This window comes from Oryctolagus cuniculus, chromosome 6, assembly GCF_051225735.1.
Source record: "Oryctolagus cuniculus isolate XC-2025 breed Fujian yellow rabbit chromosome 6, ASM5122573v1, whole genome shotgun sequence".
In the NCBI taxonomy this organism is placed as follows: domain Eukaryota; kingdom Metazoa; phylum Chordata; class Mammalia; order Lagomorpha; family Leporidae; genus Oryctolagus; species Oryctolagus cuniculus.
The window spans coordinates 116957354-116978956 of record NC_142872.1 but is presented as its reverse complement, the minus strand read 5'-3'; the positions used below and the strand labels follow the sequence as shown (position 1 = coordinate 116978956).

The 21603-nt window shown below is 41.5% G+C and overlaps 2 protein-coding genes across 4 annotated transcripts in view; both read left to right on the top strand.

Moving 5' to 3' along the window:
* The window catches only part of PIP4P2 (phosphatidylinositol-4,5-bisphosphate 4-phosphatase 2), a 71060-nt gene extending 66760 nt beyond the window's left edge, over positions 1-4300 (top strand). Inside the window, exons 6-7 of the mRNA XM_002710684.6 lie at positions 1893-1983; positions 2751-4300. Coding sequence (XP_002710730.1) covers positions 1893-1983; positions 2751-2894 — 235 coding nt within the window. The 3' untranslated portion in view covers positions 2895-4300. The remainder of the gene's footprint in view (positions 1-1892; positions 1984-2750) is intronic.
* Positions 4301-18386: 14086 nt separating this feature from the next.
* The window catches only part of C6H8orf88 (chromosome 6 C8orf88 homolog), a 35061-nt gene continuing 31844 nt past the window's right edge, over positions 18387-21603 (top strand). The window contains exons 1-2 of one of the 3 annotated variants that reach the window (XM_089335508.1): positions 18743-18813; positions 19366-19443. In XM_089335508.1, coding sequence (XP_089191634.1) covers positions 19380-19443 — 64 coding nt within the window. In that variant the 5' untranslated portion in view covers positions 18743-18813; positions 19366-19379. Of the gene's footprint in view, positions 18814-19365; positions 19444-21603 lie in introns of all 3 variants that reach the window. The other 2 variants (XM_008255721.5, XM_070075837.2) reach the window with 2 other exon arrangements.

The window sequence follows — 21603 nt, the reverse complement described above, 5'->3', positions numbered from 1 at the left end:
CCTTCCAAACCCAGTTTGTTTAGAGTTTTCATCATGAACGGTAAAGCAAAAGTCTTTGTAAAAAGTCTTATTGGAAAGGCAGAGTGACACACAGAGAGACAGAGGGATGAAGAGAGAAATCTCCCATCTGCTGGTTCACTCCCCCAATGGCCTCAACAGCCAGGATTGGGTCAGGCCCAAACCAGGAACCTGGAACTGTATTCAGGTCTCGCCCGTGGGTGGTAGGGCCCAAGTCCTCCACTGCCTTTCCTGGTGCATTACCAGAGAGCTGGAACAGAAACGGAACAGCTGGGACTTGAGTAGGCAGGACTCAAACCAGTGCTCGTGTGGGACACTGGTGTCACAGGGAGTGTGGCTTAACCCACTGTGAGACAACGCCAGACCTATTCTTAAAAAATTAATTTAGTATTAAATGTTTCAGACATATCACAAGGTACAAACAATACTGTAAGGTCAGTGCTCTGATATGGATGCCAGCGTTTCAGGCAGTGACTTAACCTGTAATGCCACAGTGCCAGCCCCTAAAATATTTTAAGAAAATGATGAAAAATAAGCAATATTTTATTTTATTTTAAAATAAGTATGTATGAGTGGATCGATAGAATGTGGGGGTGGGGGTGAGAGACAGAGGACAGAAAAGAGTGCTTCCATTCCCTGGTTCACTCCTCAAATACTTGCAAGGATCCCAAGCTGGCGGCCAACGCCAGGAGCTTGGAACTTAGTTTAGGTCTCCCATGCAGGTGGCAAAGACCCAGCTATTTAGTCAATATCTGCTGCTCCAATGGCAGAAATATGGGATCAGGAATGAACCCAAGTCCCAAATTCAGGCACTGTAATAAGGGATGCAAGGGGGGTCGGCACTGTGGCTCACTTGGTTAATCCTCCGCCTATGGTGCCGGCATCCCATGTGGGTGCCGAGTTCTAGTCCCGGTTGTTCCTCTTCCAGTCCAGCTTTCTGCTGTGGCCCGGGAGGGCAGTGGAGGATGTCCCAGGTGCTTGGGCCCCTGCACCCACATGGGAGACCAGGAAGAAGCACCTGGCTCCTGGCTTCGGATTGGCGCGGCACCAGCCGCAGTGGCCATTTGGGGAGTAAACCAACAGAAGGAAGACCTTTCTCTCTGTCTGTCTCTCTCACTGTCTGTAACTTTACCTGTCAAATAAAATATATATTTATATATATATATGGGATGCAAGGTCTTCAACTGGCAGTTTCACTGCTAAACCAAATGCCTGCCTCCATTGTAATGCTTTTAAATTATATTTAGCTGGTCTTATTTGTAATAATCAAAGAATTCTAAGTGCACAACAGTAGGAATTTGGTTAATTATCTTATATTCATCTTCAGAACTCCAGTTTGAGAATACTTAATGACATAGAAATGTGCTCATGCTATATATTGGTAAGTGATAAGAAATTTATATGCCAAAATGTTGAGTTATTATTTTGTGATGGTGGGATTACACATAATTTTACTTTTCCTTTCTATCAGTTTGTTTTCCAAATTTTCTACACCAAACATATACTATTACATATGTAAAAAGAAAATCAAATGCTATATGTAAGCTAGCACTGATTTTTCATTCTGTGAGTGATTTTCTTGGGAACATATTATTATCTTGCAGGATCATTAGAGAACATAGGACATTTTGTGTGGATGTTGTCAATGACCAAGGCTTGAATTTTGTTTAAAGTCACAATAATACCACAAGTTCACCAGTTATTATTTCATAACTCATTACAAATAATATTTTATGCATATTTTTGTATATCAAATCTAAGAAATAAATGAAAATATTTAAAATAATGTTACTAAGACCCTGGAGGACTCAAAGATGAAATGGATAATCTGTATGTAAATACTTAAGTTCTCTGTTGCTTTCATGAATTTGCAGCTCCTCCGTGGGTAGTGCACTTCCACGAAGACGCTGCTGTGCATACATTACTATTGGAATGATTTGTATTTTCATTGGAGTTGGGTTAACTGTGAGTATTACTTTACCATTTGAATTATTTCCCCTTAACTATCAATAATGGTGAGGTCTGGTCCATGACCAATGGCTTGCACACTGGCGTGCCAGGCCCAGAGGCTTCTGAAGGATCATGGGTCATCAGAAACCCAATCCAAGGCCTGTTTTTCAAATGGAGCCTGGTCGTCCAAATAAAATGGTGTCTTTGAACCCCTTGAAAAGTCTGAAAAGTCCTTGACATTGGGGACTTTACCATCCATTTAACTAAAGCCCATTTGTTTTGATTATGTGGCCATGGAGTATCTTTTTCTCCTTAAGCCAAGCAGAGATTTATTACTGATGTGAGGATTGGCTTATTTTTAGGGGAGACGGAAGCCAAGCAGTTGCCGTGGGGATTATGCAAGGGAAGAGGAAGGAATTGTCCCATTTTGCTGCCATTTACTTTCTGTGCTCTTTGTTCCTTAGTTAGTCCACCTGGTCCCAGGTTAGTAGCAGGTTGTGTCACAGGATAGTTAGGAGTTACACAGATTAGATACACTTTAGCGATAACATTTTAATTTGCCTTTTTGTTTACTTCATAAAACTGATTGTAAATATAGGTAGCAATATCATCTGTCAGTTTTAGTCAGCAGATGTTAAACCTACTCGGGTTTTATAAAGACTTTGTGGATTCTCTCTGGGAATCTAGTTCATATAAATTGCATATAAACCAAAACATGTTCTCTAAGTGGGTATTTTCTTCAAGTTTCTAATATTGTGTTTTCATATTGCTTTTTATTTTAGGTTGGCACCCAAGACTTTGCAAGGCGATTTCGTGCAACCTATGTTTCTTGGGCAATTGCTTATCTTCTAGGTCTGATCTGCCTTATCAGAGCTTGTTACTGGGGAGTCATAAGAGTCAGCTATCCAGAACACAGTTTTGCATAAGCTTGCTTAGGATTCAGTGATAACAGGTGAGAGTGTCTAGTAGTTCTTGATAAGCTACTCTGGACATCTTCAAATCATTTATCCTAATGGATTCCATTCTGGTTTATGTATAATAGTTTCAAGACTTTCAGAGTCTTTTATGAACAAATGCTCATTGCACTACATTATATGCAAATAGATTGTTTTGCTGCTAGGTTTTCAAATTTGGAATAATAAAGCTGTGTTTTTATGTTCTTTAAAATCTCTTAAAGATATTTTCAGATTTGTCACCAAACAGTGCATATAGTCTCATGCTTTCATTATTTTTTAGTTATTCCATTACTTGTTGTTGAGTATTCCCAAGAATTGTTAATGAATGTTTCAATAGGTTCACATTTATACTTACATTTTAATTAAATGCCATCAAAATTGCTTGCTTTAAAATCTAAACAATGTGCATTTTTGCTTGAACTACTTACAGTAACTTTAACCTAAGATTATAGTGCCCTTATTCAGGAAATAAAAATTTGGGTGTACCTTCAAAGACTTGACATCTTTGTCAGAGAAAAACATTTGTAGATACTGTATGCTTGTTTTCTGTTGTTTGTAGAAAGATACAATATTTTGGTAGTAATTTAAAAAACAGGAATGAAAATATTTATTTGCCCACAATTGGAGATGTTGGATAAATGACTTTTCTCGAAGATCGCAGAACTTCTTGTCTTTCATTTTTGTCTTTTTATTTACCAATTATAAAAGATTTTGTCTGGATTTACGGAATTTAATGTAATGTTAGCTACATGTATTCCTTTATAGAGATTGGAGGAAGCATTTCATATAACATGTTTTGTAATACTTCACCACTTAATCAAGTATATATTTACACTGGATTGTGCTGCTTTTCATTAGATCATGATAAATTTTTCTTACTGAGATAATTATGTACCACATATATGTGAAGGGAGCTTATGATATTTTACACTAACTAAAATGTTAATGTTAGAGGTACTCACCAATCTTACCAAATATAACTGATCAGATAATTACCAATTTACTCAAGAAAATAGATCAGAGACCAAAAGCAACATAGTTTTCTAAGAATTCACGAGGATATGGAATCAGCTCTTCCACTGCCCATCTTTGCAGTTTTGAAAAACAAATTGCTTAATTCAGAAGTATTGTCCTAAAATATTTCACATAGTAGGATTAGATAATGAGGTTATCTGAGTAAATTCATTGGTGATTCCAGGAATAAGACTAACATTTTAAATTCTTTATGTTTCTGATTAGTATAAAAATGTACTCATCAGAGAGTTTGGAACAAAATAACTGTAAACTTTAAAAAGTAAATGATAAATGTATAAATGCAGTAGCTCAGGACTATATGTACCTTTGAAAATACTCTAATAAAGATTATTGTTCAAAAATTTTCTTGTTCTATTCTATTTAAAAAATATGATTTCATTTCCAAAATTGTCTTGGGATATTGCTCTAAAGTTTCCATGTTTAAGAACCTGTGTAATGTTTCTTTAGGTAATATTCATTTACTTTTCATACAATGTTCATGGTTATGTTTTAAAAAATAGATTTTTAGGCCAGCGCTGTGGCTCACTAGGCTAATCCTCCGCCTTGCGGTGCTGGCACACCGGGTTCTAGTCCCGGTCGGGGCACTGGATTCTGTCCCAGTTGTCCCTCTTCCAGGCCAGCTCTCTGCTGTGGCCAGGGAGTGCAGTGGAGGATGGCCCAAGTGCTTGGGCCCTGCACCCCATGGGAGACCAGGATAAGTACCTGGCTCCTGCTATCGGATCAGGGTGGTGCACCGGCCGCAGCTCGCTGGCCGTGGTGGCCACTGGAAGGTGAACCAACGGCAAAGGAAGACCTTTCTCTGTCTCTCTCTCTCACTGTCCACTCTGCCTGTCAAAAAAATAAATAAATAAAATAAAAAAACCCAGATTTTTAAATCCATTTGAAATATGCTGTGTCAGGGATGAAATAATCAAATTTATTTAATTGTAACAGAATTACATATTGAATAATCCATTCTTTTCCCCATTGATTTGAAATCCCATATTCAATTATGTGCCACATGATCATATTCTTGCTGGGATATAACTCTGTGACAGCAGGATGTTGGCAATCATGTCAGCTGCTTTATTCCCATTTAGAAAAATTGTGTGCCCAGTATACATGAATGAATATGTCTGAGTGAATAAATGAAGGAATTGGGTTTTTAAATTTTTATATACAATTGGGTCCATAACTTTATATTTTATGCCAAAATGTATAAGTAAATACTTGTATAATCTTGAGTTAAGGAAAAACTTTTTCCCAAGCAGAACTCTTGTAGGATTGATTGAGTGGATGTTTAAAACAAGACCAACCAACAACAACAACAAAAAATCTCAAAAACTTCTCTATGAAGAAATCCGAAAGATAAACTGATGAAGGTAAAAGAGAAAAGACAGTAAATAGTGACCATGACATTTTAAAAATTATTTTTTCAATGTTTATTTTATATATTTGAAAGGAGAGAGAGAAAGAAATCTCCCATTTGCTGGCTTACTACCCAAATGTCTGGGACTGCTGGGCCTGGGCCAGACAGAAGCCAGGACCAAGGAACTCAATCAAGGTCTTCATGTGGGTGCAGGGAGCAGTGGAGCCATCATCACCTGCTGCTTTCTAGCATACACAGTAGCAGGAAGCTACAATGGAGAATGGATTTGGGACTTGAAACAAACTTATTACAAAAAGTAATAATATCTTTGTAATGATATGCAAAAACTCTGACAGATATGAACCCATATACACATTATTTTTTGACCTAGTAATTCCATCTGTAGGAATTTATGGTAAAAGCATGATGAATGACAGCAAAAATATCAATTTATAATAGGAATTAAAGACAAGAAATAATCCAAATGTGCAATAATGTGGGACTAGTGAAATATAGTGGTTCCCCTTTATCCTTGAGAATACATTCCTATACCCCAAATGGATCCAGAAACCTTGGATAGTATATCCCTGATGCTAAGGTTGAAAACATGAAATGCTCCAAAATCCAATAAGACCCTCAAAAGTTTCAGACCTTGGAGAATTTCAGACTTTGGATTTCATATGTTCTGCCAGCAATTTCTATGCAAATATTCCCCCAAATCTGAAATATTTCTGGTCCCAAGCATTTTGGATAAGGGATGCTTAGCCTGTATATACTATGTATTTTTCTGTACACACACACACACACACACACACACATATATAAATTTAATGCCTTTTACATCTATTTTTTTAAAGATTTATTTATTTATTTGAAAGGCAGAGTTACAGAGAGGCAGAGGCGGGGAGAGAGTGAGGTCTTCCATCCACTGGTTCACTCCCCAGATGGCCACAACAGCTGAAGCTGCGTCGATCTGAAGCCAGGAGCCAGGAGCGTCTTCTGGGTCTCCCACATGGATGCAGGGGCGAAGTGGAGCAACTGGGACTTGAACTGGTGCCCATATGGGATGCCAGCACTGCCAGCAGCAGCCTTACCCGCTATGCCACAGTGCTGGCCCCGCATTTACATCTTAGCTGAGAACTTAATACAGATTGTGGTTGGAACTTTTGCAGTTTGAGGTACAATAGCAAAACTAACACACATTTCCTTTTCCTTCTTTCACAATTTATTTATTTATTTTTTTTGGACAGGCAGAGTGGACAGTGAGAGAGAGAGAGACAGAGAGAAAGGTCTTCCTTTGCCATTGGTTCACACCGTGCTGATCCATGGCAGGAGCCAGGTGCTTCTCCTGGTCTCCCATGGGGTGCAGGGCCCAAGCACTTGGGCCATCCTCCACTGCACTCCCTGGCCACAGCAGAGAGCTGGCCTGGAAGAGGGGCAACTGGGACAGAATATGGTGCCCCAACTGGGACTAGAACCTGGTGTGCCGGCGCTGCAAGGCAGAGGATTAGCCTAGTGAGCCGCGGCGCCGGCTCACAATTTATTCTTACTACAGATCTTAGCAACTTCAAGAACTCGTTTTCACTCAAAGCAAGTGATTTGTGGCTTCTCTTTTGCATATTCAAATGGCCAACATTGCTAGTCTTGTGTTTTGGAGCTATCATTGAACAAAACTAGGGGTTACTTGAGCACAAGCACTGTCATTTACCGTGACAGTAAATTTGACAACTGAGATGACTGCAGAGTGACTCATGGAGGGTTAGCAAGTACTCATGCAGCAGGGATATGCTGCAAAAAGTGATGATTCATGCTGTCGGTGACTTGGAGATGGACATTGGGGGATTTAATCACATTACTCATAATGGTGTGCAGTTTACAACTTAGGAGTTGTTTACTTCTGCAATTTTCTATTTAATATTTTTGGACCACAGATGACATGGGTGACAAATTGTGTAAAGCAAAACTGCAGATGAAGGGAGCAGACTCCTGTAAATTGTGACACTTTTATACTATGAAGTAACACAGTCACTAAGAATATGATGAAACTTTTCATCGACTGAATTAGAAATGCTTCACAAAATATCTGGTGAGGAAAACAGATTACAGAGGCTGGAGTTGTGTGGCTCAGGGGATAAAGCCACTGCCTGCAGTGCTGGTATCCCATATGGGTGCCAGTTTGAGTCTCAGCTGTTCCACCTCCCATTTAGCTCCATGCTAATGGCCTGGGAAAGCATCAGAAATGACCAAGTGCTTGGGCCCCTGCACCTACATGGGAGACCTGGAAGAAGCTCCTGGTTCCTAGCTTAGGTCTGGCCCACTCTCAGCCATTGTGGCCATTTGGGGAGTGAACCAGTGGATGGAAGATCTCTGTTTCTGTCTCTCCCTCTCTCTGTAACTCTGCCTTTCAAATAAATAAAATAAATTTTAAAAAAATCAGATTACATACCAACATGTAGAATATGATCCACTCTGGAAAAATTATTTTATGTGTGTGTTGAGAATGATGTATGATGATATGTTAAGAGATGTTACATTTTCATTCAGATACTTGAGTCTTAAAATAAATGTAGGGGCCACTGTTCTGGCACAATGCGGTTAGGTGATTCCAATTCCAGCATCCCATATGGGAATGCAGGTTTGAGCCCCAGCTGCTTCCTTTTCAATGCAGCTCCCTACAATGTGCCTGAAGAAGCAGTGGATGATGGCACAGTACTTGGTTGCCTGTCACCCATGTGGAAGAACTGAATCGGGTTCCTGGCTTCTGGCTTCAGCCTGGCCCAAGCCCCAGCCATTGTGGCCATTTGGAGAGTGAACCAGCATAGATAAAAGATTTCTCTTCTCTCTCTCTCTCTCTCTCTCTCTCTCTCTCTGTGTGTGTGTGTGTGCGTGTGTCACTGTATGTTTCAAATAAATAACTTGTTAAAAAACTTTACTGGGGCTGGCGCTGTTGCATAGCGGGTAAGGCAGTGCTGGCATCCCATATTAGCCTTGGTTTGAGACATGGCTGCTCCACTTCCGATCCAGCTCTCAGCTATGGTCTGGGAAAGCAATAGAAGATGGCCCAAGTCCTTTGGTCCCTGCACATATATGGGAGATCTGGAAGAAGCTCTTGGCTCTGGATGGTGCAGCTCTGGCCATTGTGGCCATCTGGGGAGTGAACTAGCGGATGGAAGACCTCTCTCTCTCACTGCCTCTACTTCTCTGTAACTCTTCCTTTCAGGCAAATAAATAAATCTTTGGGAAAAAATTAGTAAAATATAAATCAGTGAATTTCACCGATAGAACCTCAAGTCGTAAAATGAATAGATACAGGATGCGTCTTTGGCACAGCAGTTAAGATACTACTTGGGGCCAGCGCCACTGCTCACTTGGCTAATCCTCTGCCTGCGGCGCCGGCATCCTGGGTTCTAGTCCCTGTTGGGGTGCTGGATTCTGTCCCGGTTGCCCCTCTTCCAGGCCAGGGGGAGTGAACCAACGGAAAGGAAGACCTTTCTCTCTGTCTCTCTCTCTCTCACTGTCCAACTCTGCCTGTCAAAAATAAGAAAGAAAAAAAAAGGTGCTACTTGGGCTGACCACTGCCTGAATTGGAATCTGAGCTCTGCTCTTGATTCCAGCTTCTTGCTAACACATACCCTGGGAGGGAGCAGAGATGGCTCAAATGGTTAAATCCCTTGTTAACTGCATGGGAGACCCAGATTGAGTTCTTGGCTCCTGGGTTTGGCCAGGCCCAGCATGGGTGTTAGAGTAATTTGGATAGAGAATCAAAGATGGGAAATCTGTTTATTTTTTGTCTTTCTGCTTTTCTAACAAATAAAATACAATTTAAAATTTAAAAATTTTAAATATCATTGTTTATATAAATTACCATTGTTTTAAAATTAATCCAATTTATAAGACTTTATGCTGCCTTTTTTTTAAATTTTGCAGATCACTCTTTAGTATTTGATAGGTTGGAAGGAAAAGAAGCAGCCAAAGTAGAATTATTATATCATCGAGCATGTATGCATGGTTTTTGTTGTTTATTAAGCAGAGCATGTCTTCTTGTGTCTAGGAAACATAGAAAGTGCAGGGGAAACATTATTTGAAAGAATATGCCTTAGCCGTTACTCAGAAAGGGAGGGATTTGTTTGTCTCCTACTGTCTGAAGTAGTTCTTCACAGAAAAGAGGAAGAAAAAAGATCAGGGTATTTCTGAGCAAGTCATCTGAGCATGTCATTTTAGAAGAAAAGAAAGGAATCCAATGATGATCGGTAGCAGATACAGTGCTATCCTCACGAAATGTGATGTCTAAACATTCACAAGAACCTGGAAACCAACTATTCTTGTTTCTGTTTTACCAGAGGAAGTTGAGGTTCTACTGCCACCGATCTGCAAAAGTAGATTTTTAGTAGGACAGAAATTTGCATTGGAAACAATCACTGCAGATGATGCTGATGTAGGATTTTCTGGGTCACATCCTAAGGAACACTGTAATGCACCATGAATATTCTATGTTTGCATTCACTTTCCCTGGCAGTCATATTCTCTTATCTAGAAAAAGCTGAGACTGTATGTGAATAAATAATGTCATATCTCATTTAGTTTTGTTTTATTTACTTTTAATAAAATTATACTCATTTGCTATTTTAAACTACAACCATGTATGGGTTTGTGATCTGCATTGATAGCTATAAAATTAAACTTCCACTTATTTAATGTATGTTTCTGGTGTGCATGTACACATATATGTAATGAGTGATGAAGAAAAAAGCCCTGGTGTTTATTGAGCTGCCTTACACATCTCTCTCTCTCTCTAAGATTTATTTATTTGAAAGACAGAGTTACAGAGAGAAAAGGGAAGGGAGAGACAGAGATCTTCCATCCATTCGCTCACTGGCCAGATGGCTGCAACATCGAGTATGGGATCAGGCTGAAGCCAGGAGCCAGAAACGTCTTCTGGGTCTCCCACATGTGTGACAGGGTCTCAAGCACTTGGGCCATCTTCTGCTGCTTTTCCCCGGGCCATTAGCAAGGAGCTTGATCAGAAGTGGAGCAGCCTGGACACAAACTAGCACTCATACAGGATTCCAGTGTCAGGTGGCAGCTTTACCCACAATGCCACAACTCAGGCCCCTACCTATCTTAACATTTATTATCCGTGCCATAGTTATAAATGTGCTGTTATTCTCCACGTCAGTAGTTATAGTCTATGGTTGAAGAAGCTAAATGTTAAAAGATGTTATATATTTATATGGAGATCACTCAGCTTAAATGTAAGGAAGCCGTTTATCTGCTTTCCGTTAGTTTTCATTGTGCTTTCCTTTGCAGGGAAAAAATTTTGGTTTTTGCGCCCCCTGCTGTTCATTGTTTGTAGCTCATCTGTGGAAAGAAGAGAAAATGCCTCAGTATTCATTTTGAAAGAATAGAATACTCTATTTTAAAAAATGCTATTAATTTTATATTATATCCAACTACATCAATTTTAATGCACTCTAAGTAATAAAATATCACATATTTTTCATTAAGATAAAATCATAGGGAGTTTTGAGTAGGAATATTATCAATTAAATATGAGGAAACTGACATGCAATAAGCTTTAAAAATAGAACTGCATTTTCTTTTTTCTATAAGCAGTATTAAAATGATTGTTGGCTGGTGCCGCGGCTCAATAGGCTAATCCTCTGCCTCCGGTGCCAGCACAATGGGTTCTAGTCCTGGTCAGAGCACCGGATTCTGTCCTGGTCGCTCCTCTTCCTGTCCAGCCCTCTGCTGTGGCCCAGGAGGGCAGTGGAGGATGGCCCAGGTCCTTGGGCCCTGCACCCATATGGGAGCCCAGGAGAAGCACCTGGCTCCTGGCTTCGGATCAGTGCGGTGCGCCGGCCGCAGCGGCCACTGGGGGGTGAACCAACAGAAAAGGAAGACCTTTTTCTCTGTCTCTCTCTCTCACTGTCCACTCTGCCTGTCAAAAAAATAAAATAAAATAAAATAAAATAAAATAAAATAAAATAAAATAATTGGTAAATATAACTGCTAATAAATTTGTGAAAACTTTATTTTTTGAATTCATTATATATATTCATTTACACATTTAAATAAATACTGTGCTCTTTATGTCTTGTTAAACATGCATTTATCTGACTAGATGTGAAATACTACATGAACAGCACCAAAGTTAAGAGCCTATATTATTTTGGGGACTGCGCCATATAGTAAGGTATCAGATAAGAATAAAGATCTGAGAAGTGGAAGCAATTTGTTATTTTAGCAGGTGAGGGTTTGATCTACCAGCTTTTTCAGTTTTGTAACTAAAATTTATTTTTGGCACTGTATGCACCAAGATTGAAGTGATCACATGTATTTTTCTGATTGAATTTTGAGTACCTACATGGTCTATTCATATGTATAGGTACAAGTGGTTGGAAATAGAGATGTGGAAAAGTTCCTGGTGCTCCAATAAATTTTTCTAAAATATTTTGCCCTGGTGTCTGATATTTTCACATCAAATGTACCTCTGGTATAAGATACTGAACATAAGGGGGCCGGTGCTGTGGTGCAACGGGTTAATGCCCTGGCCTGAAGTACCTGCATCCCATATGGGAACCGGTTCAAGACCTGGCTGTTCCACTTCTGATCCAGCTCTCTGCTATGGCCTGGGAAAGCAGTAGATGTTGGCCCAACTCCTTGGGCCTCTGCACCCGCGTGGGAGACCGGGAAGAAGCTCCTGGCTCCTGGCTTCGGATTGGTGCAGTTCCGGCCGTTGCGGCCAATTAGGGAGTGAACCAGCGAATGGAAGACCTCTCTCTCTCTCTCTCTCTCTCTGCCCCTCCTCTCTCTCTGTGTAACTCTGACTTTTGAATAAATAAATAAATCTTTAAAAAAAGATACTGAACATAATCTTGGAGAAAATACATTAACATTTTATTAGTTATTAAGCCTTTAGCAAAAGTTTAGGGATAAGTGTGTGGATAACTACTTTGCTTATATAATGCCATTTTTTTCCTGGTCTCTTCCTATGCACCTACTTTATTCCTTCCTTTATCACTTCATCCCTACCTACCACCTGCCATCCTCTAATCTTCTACACCCTCATGATGCATATGAATTTGGGTACCTGGTTTTCACTTTTTTCCTTTTTTTAAGGTTTATTTATTTATGTATTTGAATGGGGCAGAGAGAGAGAGAGAGAGAGAGAGGAGAGACAAAGTCTTCCATCCACTGGTTCACTTCCTAAACGGTCTCAATAGCCTGGGCTGTGCCAGGTCAAAGCTAGGAGGCAGGAGCTTCTCTCCAGGTCTCCCACATGGGTGCTGGGACCCAAGCACCTGGGCCATCTTCCACTGCTTTCCCAGGCACATTAGCAGGGAGCTGGATTGAAAATGGAACAGCCTGAACTTGACCTGGCATCCATATGGAATGCTGGCACTGCAGGCAGTGACTTAATCTTTTATGCCACAATGCCGGCCCCTTTCATTCTTTTTATGTGTCACTGATTTAAATGCTGATGTGCGTGGCCTAAGTATTATGGTCCGGACTCACAGTGTTTTGAGTTTGTTAAGTCTAATGACCATTATCTTCAGTTCACTGCTCTTAATCACTCCTGTATCTGCACAGGCTCTGTATAGAACCTCTCAGCCTCTGAACTCTCACATTCAGTTCTTCCACTCTCTGAAATATACTTCTCTTTTAAAAATCTTCACTCCCTTTGTGCTTTTGTTTCTGAATATCAACTCCTTTAAGTCTTCAGGTTTATTATTCTTTCCTTGTATCATCCCCTTCCATGTTTACCAATGAATCTCATGACTACACAGATTATGCCACTATAAATTCCTTATAATGCTTACCTGTGTTCAGCTCTCTGAAAATTCCTTACTGTTACTATTTCAAAACTTCAAAATCCTACTGCTTTCCATAGCAGATTTTTTTGCTGTTGAAGTGGGTTTTCTCTTTAATTCCACACTTTCTTGCTTTTGTCCCGGCTCCATTTACCGTTTAGATTCCTTTCCCTTGTGCCTCTTCAAGGGAAGCACAGTATTTTTTTTTCTTTTCCACTGTGTATCTATCTGAATGCTAGAGTCAGTCACTGACATCACTATTTTCTCTTCTCATTTTCACATACTTCATGCTCTCTCAGATTCCCCACTCTCAGCTATGTGCACTGTCATTCTTTCTGATCACTACCTACCTTGTTTCTCTCATAAACATTACCAGATCCCAGTGAAAACCTCTGATCCAATCCCCATGCTTCTCTTCTTGTCTTGCCTACAGCCTGTCCCTCTTCCAATTTCATTTTCCACATGGTCACTTAAGTAATTCTTTTACACACCCAACCTGAAATCCTTCATATTCTTATTAAATCTGTCCATATTCTTATTAAAGCAAATGAAAGACCCTTCATCCTTTGTTAGCCTCATCTCTTTTGTGTTTCTGCAGGACTGATTACTGGTATTTTCTTGTTTTAACTAGTATTGCAATTCTCTTTGATTTGGGGCTTGTTCTTCTACCTGTAAAGATAATCTTTTCCAAAGTGGGTAAACTTTTTCTTTTTGAAACTTGATCAGGCATTGTCTTCCCCTATAAATCCTTCCATGATCTTTTTTCTCTAACCTACTTTTCAACGGAATTATATTTTCCTTGTGGTACTTCTATTTCATGTAAATTCGTCTACACATACATTACCCTGTACTCTACTTAATAGTTTATAGGCACTATTCGTAGATTCACATTCTCTTCTGCTAATTTGGTATCAGCCAGAATAGTCTTATTTCAGCTGTCTTTGTATCCTCAGTTCCAAGCACATAACCAACACAAGCCTTCTTCTTCTTCTTCTTCTTTTTTTAAACTGAGATGGACTGATAAAACCAAATGTCTATTATACCTTTTAACACTTTGCTGTCCATGATAATGATGACTAGGTGCTTGTATGTGAACCACCCCCAATAAATACTTTGTAAATATTTGTGGAATAAATGAGCGGCTTCTTTTTTTAAACTGAGATGGACTGATAAAACCAAATGTCTATTATACCTTTTAACACTTTGCTGTCCATGATAATGATGACTAGGTGCTTGTATGTGAACCACCCCCAATAAATACTTTGTAAATATTTGTGGAATAAATGAGCGGCTGACTACCAGCAGTATGTTGTTAAGGAGATAATATGGTAAGAACTAGATAGCTTTAGCTCTGCTTGATTTGCCAGATTTTCAGTAGTACCACCTAGTACTTTAGCTTATTGAGTTGGAAGTCTGCTTGTATATCTGCTTCCTCATTAGACAATACATACCAAGGGTTCAGATAGCCTGTTTATATGTGTAGCTTGTACTAGGTGCTGTGGAGATACACAAGTATGAAAATATAATTTTAAGGCTGGCGCCGCGGCTCACTAGGCTAATTTTCCGCCTGCGGTGCAGGCACCCCGGGTTCTAGTCCCAGTTGGGGCGCTGGATTCTGTCCCAGTTGCTCCTCTTCCAGTCCAGCTCTCTGCTGTGGCCCGGGAAGGCAGTGGAGGATGGCCCAAGTGCTTGGGCCCCTGCACCCCCATCGGAGACCAGGAGGAAGTGCCTGGCTCCTGGCTTCGGATCAGCGTAGCACCAGCCACAGTGGCCATTTGGGGAGTGAACCAATGGAAGGAAGACCTTTCTCTCTCTCTCTCACTGTCTAACTCTGCCTGTCCAAAAAAAAAAAAAAAAAAAAAAAATATGTATTCAAAAGGCAGAGTTACAGAGAGATCTTTTGTCCATTGGTTCAGTCCCCACATGGCCACATCAGTCAGGGCTGGGTCAGTCCAAAGCAAGGAGCCAGGAATTGCACGATTCCACATGAGTGGCAGGGGCTCAAGAACTGGGGCCTTCTTCCACTGCTTTTCCTGGTACATTAGCTGGGAGTTGGATTGAAAGTAGAACAGCCAGGGCCTGAACCACTGCTCATATAGGATTCTGGTGTCACAGGAGACAACTTCACCTGCTATGCCATAACATGGGCTCCCACAACTTTGCTTAGATTTAAGTCAATTGTAACTAATGTTTATTTTGAGGAAAACTGTCTTGAGTTTCTTATGTGAGTTCAGGGCATTTCAGGTTTTCTTGGGTGAAGACTAAGTACTTTAAATTGTTAGAGGTGGCTGGTACCGCGGCTCACTTGACTAATCCTCCACCTGTGGCGCCGGCACCCTGGGTTCTAGACACCAGTTGGGGCGCTGGGTTCTGTCCCAGTTGCTCCTCTTCCAGGCCAGCTCTCTGCTGTGGCCTGGGAGGGCAGTGGAGGATGGCCCAAGTCCTTGGGCCCTGCACCTGCACAGGAGACCAGGAGGAAGCACCTGGCTCCTGGCTTTGGAGTGGCGCAGTGCGCCAGCTGCAGCTTGCCGGCCATGGCGGCAGTTTGGGGGGTGAACTAACGGAAGGAAGACCTTTTTCTCTCTCTCTCTCTCACTGTCTAACTCTGCCTGTCAAAAAAAAAAAATGTTAGAGGTAATTAGTCTATTTTTTGTCAAGTTCTTTCTGTAAAGGGGTGTTATACATTATGGCTTATCTTTGTAGATGACAAAATTTCATGCCAAATCAACAAGAAAACTGAAAAGTTCAATGTGATTACATGGTTCATTTGTCTGCTGCCATTATCAACACAGTCTAGGAGTCTTTTAGATGTCTCTTTTCTCCTCAATAATTTAAATTTTATCTGAAAAAAGTTTTCTTCCGATTCACGTTACAATTTTATTGCTTTTTATACTATACAAAAATAATTTTATAAGGTTATATAACATTTTATATGTTGCATCATTAAATATATTCCCGAAGGAGAAAACATCTGTTTTGACTAGATTGATGAGAACTGAATCCTGCACATAGAACTTACTGCATTTGGGGCTTGGAAAGATGTGCTGACCCCAATGTCTACACTTCTGGTGCCTCAGGGCCCAGGACACATGCCTACTGTGGCACATCAAGTGACCCTACAATCTTTTCTTTGATTCCAGGTGAGTTGTCTCAGTGGGTGGTAGGAGTGTACTTGGAAGTCATTATCTAACCTGACTGTCCATGGAAGTGTTTACCTTCTCCAGTCCTATCATATTATCTAAAACCCTTTGATGCTTCTTAATACTCTTAATAAAAATTCAACCTCCTTCCTAGAGTCTGCAAAAGCTGTATGGGTTGCGTTTTTTTCCCCCATCATTTCTCCAAACCCATTTTCAATATTCTAGTTTTGCCCTCTGAAGCCCAGCCTCACTGCCTTTACATGAGTTTCTAGAATATGCTAAACTTCATTTTCTCCCACCCAGGCCATAAACCCCTATCATTTTCTTTAGCTAATCACTTTTTTTCATATTCCACAGCTGCCTTCAGGCCTAGTTCAGATAATCCTGTTTCAGAAGCCTTCCTTCTTCAGCTACCCCAATTCTAGTCAAGTTGTCTTTGCCTTTCATCCTCCCGTTTTCCAGACTCCTTTGGAGATCTCTTGCCTTTTCTTTGCTTCTTTTGGAATGTGTAAATTATCTTAAAGCAATCAACATCTCAATGTTTCAATTAATCTATAATATCTAAGATGTATATGGGTATGCTTATGCTATATATGCTCTGCATATGAGTATATAGTTTCTGTGTGCAAATTTAAAATAGGGTTTTGGATACTTCAATTTAAATGCTCCATTATAATTTCAAACATGCAAGTCACAATCTGAACATATCACTTCCCTCCCCAACCTGTTCTGCCTCTTGAATTCCCTATTTTATGTTACCACTACCACCTCATTTGTGGGCCTCAGTTAGGAACCTGAGTTAGCCTTCATTATTCTTTCATTTGCCCCTCCCATCCAATCAGTCACTAAACTCCATAGACTTCACCTCATCAGCATCTCCCAGACCTAGCCCTTTTCATTACTTAGCTCAACTAGCTCATCTCTTAGTGGAGTTGTAAATGCCTCCAAGGAAGACTTCCTATGGCCTATTTAACTTTACTATCTCCTCCACGCCTTCAAACTATTGTTTACACTGCTGAATCCTCCAAAGTCGTTGCTTTATTTAAAAGTCAATTATAAACAACTCCAAATCAGTCATCCTTCCCTCTCCTGGTTCATTTTCCCCACTATTCCCCAACTCCAGTTTCTCCTTTTGGTGTCCTTTTACACTTCCTCCTCTCCTTTCTCAGCCTTTTCTCCCAGCCAAAATTTATAACCTTTTAGACCCAAGAGTCAGCCTAGGTAGGCTTTCCTGGCCTGTGATCGCAGCCTAAATCTCCTGTCCCTCCCTCCCGGTGTTTAGTATGGACGCACAGAACTATTCCCTATTCCTCCGCCTTTCTGGATTGAGCCTGGAGGTGATGTGGACAAACCCCAGCACAGCCAGTGGGTGCCCCCAGAGGGCACGGGCATAGACAGCGATGAAGAAATGAACCAAAGAATCAAAGTGTCTTAGAAATAAAGGGTTCGGATTTGGATGGGATGGAGTTGCTTCAGCTGATTTTAAGGCAGTAATCTGTGCGGGAAGATGTATTCATGCCAGATGTAAACCATTTCTCAAATTCCGTGTTCAGTGCACCTGCTGGACTCATGGTGTGTGTGGGGGGGGGGGGGAGCGGATCCCGACGCAGGCACTTGGAGGCAGGATGGAGTCAGCTGGGCTCAGTATGGGGCCAGGGTGGGGGACTCCCTCACAGAGGCAATCTCCAGCTCCCCTTTATCTGTGGGCTCTTAGTCTTTTAGAGACCACCCCCCAGAGCTGGTTCCCCCCAACAGACAAAAAACCCCGTCAGAGGTGCCCCCTTAGAGCCCCCCTGCCCAGAGGCGGCCTCGCTCAGAGGAGCCCCCCAGAGGCGGCCCCCTCCACAGAGGTTCCCCCACCCCACGGAGGCGACCTCCCTCACAGAGGAGCCCCCGCTCACAGAGGAGCCCCCTCCCCCCGGATAGAAGCGGCCTGGACCAGGCAGCACGACCCCGCGCAGGCAGCCTGCCTCGTGCCTCCCAGTCCCCGGACAAGCAGGGCCGCGGACTGGGGTCCCAAAGACAGTTCATGCGGGTGCGCCCCGTCCAGGGCGAGCCTGTCAGCACCTCAGAGCGGCCGCTCGCCACTTGCTGCGCGCGCCGCCAGTTTAACGGTTCTGGCCCGAGAGGGGCGGGACCGGCCACCGGGCCCGGAGCCCGAGGCCCCGCCCCACTCCCACCCGGTGCCCGCCGCGTGCGCGCCTCGCGCCCCTCGGAGCTGCCGCCACCCCGCCCCTCGTCCCCGCGACCCGAGGCCGCGAGCGGACGCGCGGCGGGAGCCGTTCCCCGACGGGCAGCGGGGCGCTCGGCCGCCGCGTCTGGGCAGAGCTCGGCGACGCTGCCGCCCCGAAATCCTCCTGGATCTTGAGGCGGTAGGTGACTCGGGGAGGACGAGCGGCACCTGGGACGCAGGTGGGCCGGTGTGGGCGTCGTCTCCGAAGCCCGGCCCCGGCGGCACAGCTGAGGCGAGGGAAAGGCGCCTTGGGGCGGGTGGCGGTGAGTCGCTGAGGGCCCTCGCAGGGTCTCCGGGTGGGCTAGGGCGTGCGACGCTAGAGGTCTGAGCCGGGGGAGGAGAGCGGCGGGAAAGGGTGGGGAACCCGGGCTGGGAGAATCACACTGCCCAGGTGATATGGCGACCGGCCACCGGGACGGCTAGGTGGACACGCAGCGCCTCCGGTCCCGGCACCTGTCCCGGCTAGCGGTGCGGCGGTTTCAAGGCTTTTTGCCCCTCATTCCATCGGCAGGACGTTTTACTCTGTGGCATCTCAGGCAAAGCTACCTACAAGAGACGCTGGATTTGTTAGGGCAGTCACAAACACGGGTTACCTGGACAGGTGGATCCCATCGAAATCATTTAAATGTTAGACAGTGTTTGCATTGAAACGCTTCAGATGGGGGGGGGGTGTTGGGAGAGACAAACTTTTTTGCCATTAAGAGAAAGCAAGAAATGAAAAATGTGATGGAACTTTCTCGATTTGCAGCTTTTTAGTATTTTCCCTCTAGATTTGTGGAATGTTAAGATGTCTTTTACCGCCTAAGTTGTAATTGGTTTCGCTGTTACCTCATTGTATTTCCTCTGTGTTGCTTTTCGACTGTCATTTTGTCAGTGTGGGCAGTTTATATGCAAGTAGCATTGAAAACTGAGATCAAAACCTATCTGGTTATCCTATGGAAAAAACACCAAGGTAAATGGAAATGTGGTCTTTTCATTTTGTTACCGCATTTTATGCCCTCTTACTTCTTAGTTGCAGCAGAATCGTCAGCACTTTGAAGTCTAGGATTTAAATGGGAGATTTTAAGTATCGCCCAGCTCCTAAAACTCCTACATAGTATGTTTCTTCCCTTGTGACCTATGATTGGTATGGCGATGCACCATCTCGACAGAATGGGGAAAGCATGGCCATCCTGTAATTTATTTGGTATTCTAAAGAAAAGTGTAAGTTGAGGAAATGGAAATCACTAGCACATACTTTATTCAGCAAGGCTTTTTGCGCCTTCTTCTAGTTAATCTTTTTATCCATACACGCAGTGCCCCATGGAACAGTGTACAGTCAGGTGACCTTTCATTTAACAAACAGGCAATTGTAAAGACAGGGACCTGAACTTTGCAGCCAAATCCTCATTTCTAGCACTTACTATGTGAACCTGGGTATCTGTCTAATTACTCTGAGCCTCAGGTCTCTCATCTGTAAATTGGGGCCATTAATTTCCAGTAACAGTTCATGCATGGCTCAGAATTAAGTGAGATAATATCTGTTAGGTAGTTAGCATGTAATAGGATTTAAAACGTTTTAACTTTAAAAAGTAGTATATATTTAGCAATAAGATGGTGTCCAAATTGGTAAGTATGTGGCTTATTACATCATTATACCATACTCTAGAAAATTCTAGATTTAATTTGTAATTTCAAAATTAGTGGTATTAGGGGATTCATATTTTTTCCAAACTCATAAGAAAGGAAACTAAGATAATGGTTAGTCTTGCCAGGTTTAGAGTAACAGCTATAATGGGTTTCCTATTGACAGACCAATGTTTTATTAGTATAGCGGGAAATTTTGAGATGATTTGTTAAGTATGTGTGAAATTGAAACTTTTTATTCAGCATCTATTTCTCAGTATATATTTTCACAATATTTTAAGGCATGCAATCAAAATCTCCTTAAAATCACTTATGTTGTGAAGCTATGTTTATATTTTAAAGATACCGTTTTAAGATAGGGCCACTACTTGCTACCCAGTGTTGCAGGTAAGATTCTGTTTATTTTGCAGCTGTTTTTCCTTGGTACAAGTTGATGTCATAAATACTCACCCTAGGTAGAAGCAGTAGCATCAAAGGAAACTTTATGAGCTCTACATGAATGAAGCAGGCATTTGGGTTTAAGATTAAAGGTATTTTGTATAATGACTGTATAGTAAAGTTTATTGTAGTTCCCCCATAACACTTTTATTTTTTACAGTATCGGTTACCTTCCATCATTATAATCCCAAAATATTAAATTGAAAATGCCAGGAATAAAAATGTGTAAGGTTTAAATGGGAACTGTTCTGAGTAGTGTGATGAAATCATGTACCATTCTTCTCTGCTTTTCCTGGAATGTGAATTAGCCCTTTGTCCTGCATATCCATGCAACATGCACTATTCTCCTGTTATTTTGTGCCCGTCTTGGTTATCATATGGATTTCCAGGTATCACGGTGCTCATTATTAGATAACACCTTTATTAATAATGACCCGAAGCAAAAGCATAGTGATGTTGAGCCTTCAGATGTGCCAAAGAAAAGTCATAAAGTGCTTCTATTAAGGAAAAATGTGAAAGTACTCTACTAAGGAAAGGAAAAAAAAATATATACTGAGGTTGCTAAGATCTTTGGTAAGAACTGATGTTATATATATGAGTTATGAAGAAAGAAATAGAAATCCATGCTAATTTTGCAATTGCACCCCGAAATGCAGAGATTATGGCCACAGTGTGTGATTAGTGCTTAGTTGAGATGAGAAAAGCATTGAATTTGTGTATCTATGCATAAGAAAAAAGTATAAAGTTCAGTATTCTGTAGTTTCATGTGTCTTCTGTATTCTTAAGTGATAATTAGATTTTGGTTTGTGTAGTCATTTTGATTATACTTATGAATCAGTTTTAAAATAATAATTAATTGTAAATAACTTCCTATTAATAATATTATGGTAGGAAATAGTATACATTTTATTCCCCAACTTGTTCTTTATAGTGAGAGTGTTTCTGTACTGTCATAGTTTACTTTTCTAAAAACATATTAAGTAGAGTACTATATAGCGCTTTTTCTTAACTGATATATATATATGTTTTATATGGGGAGCTCTTGTTT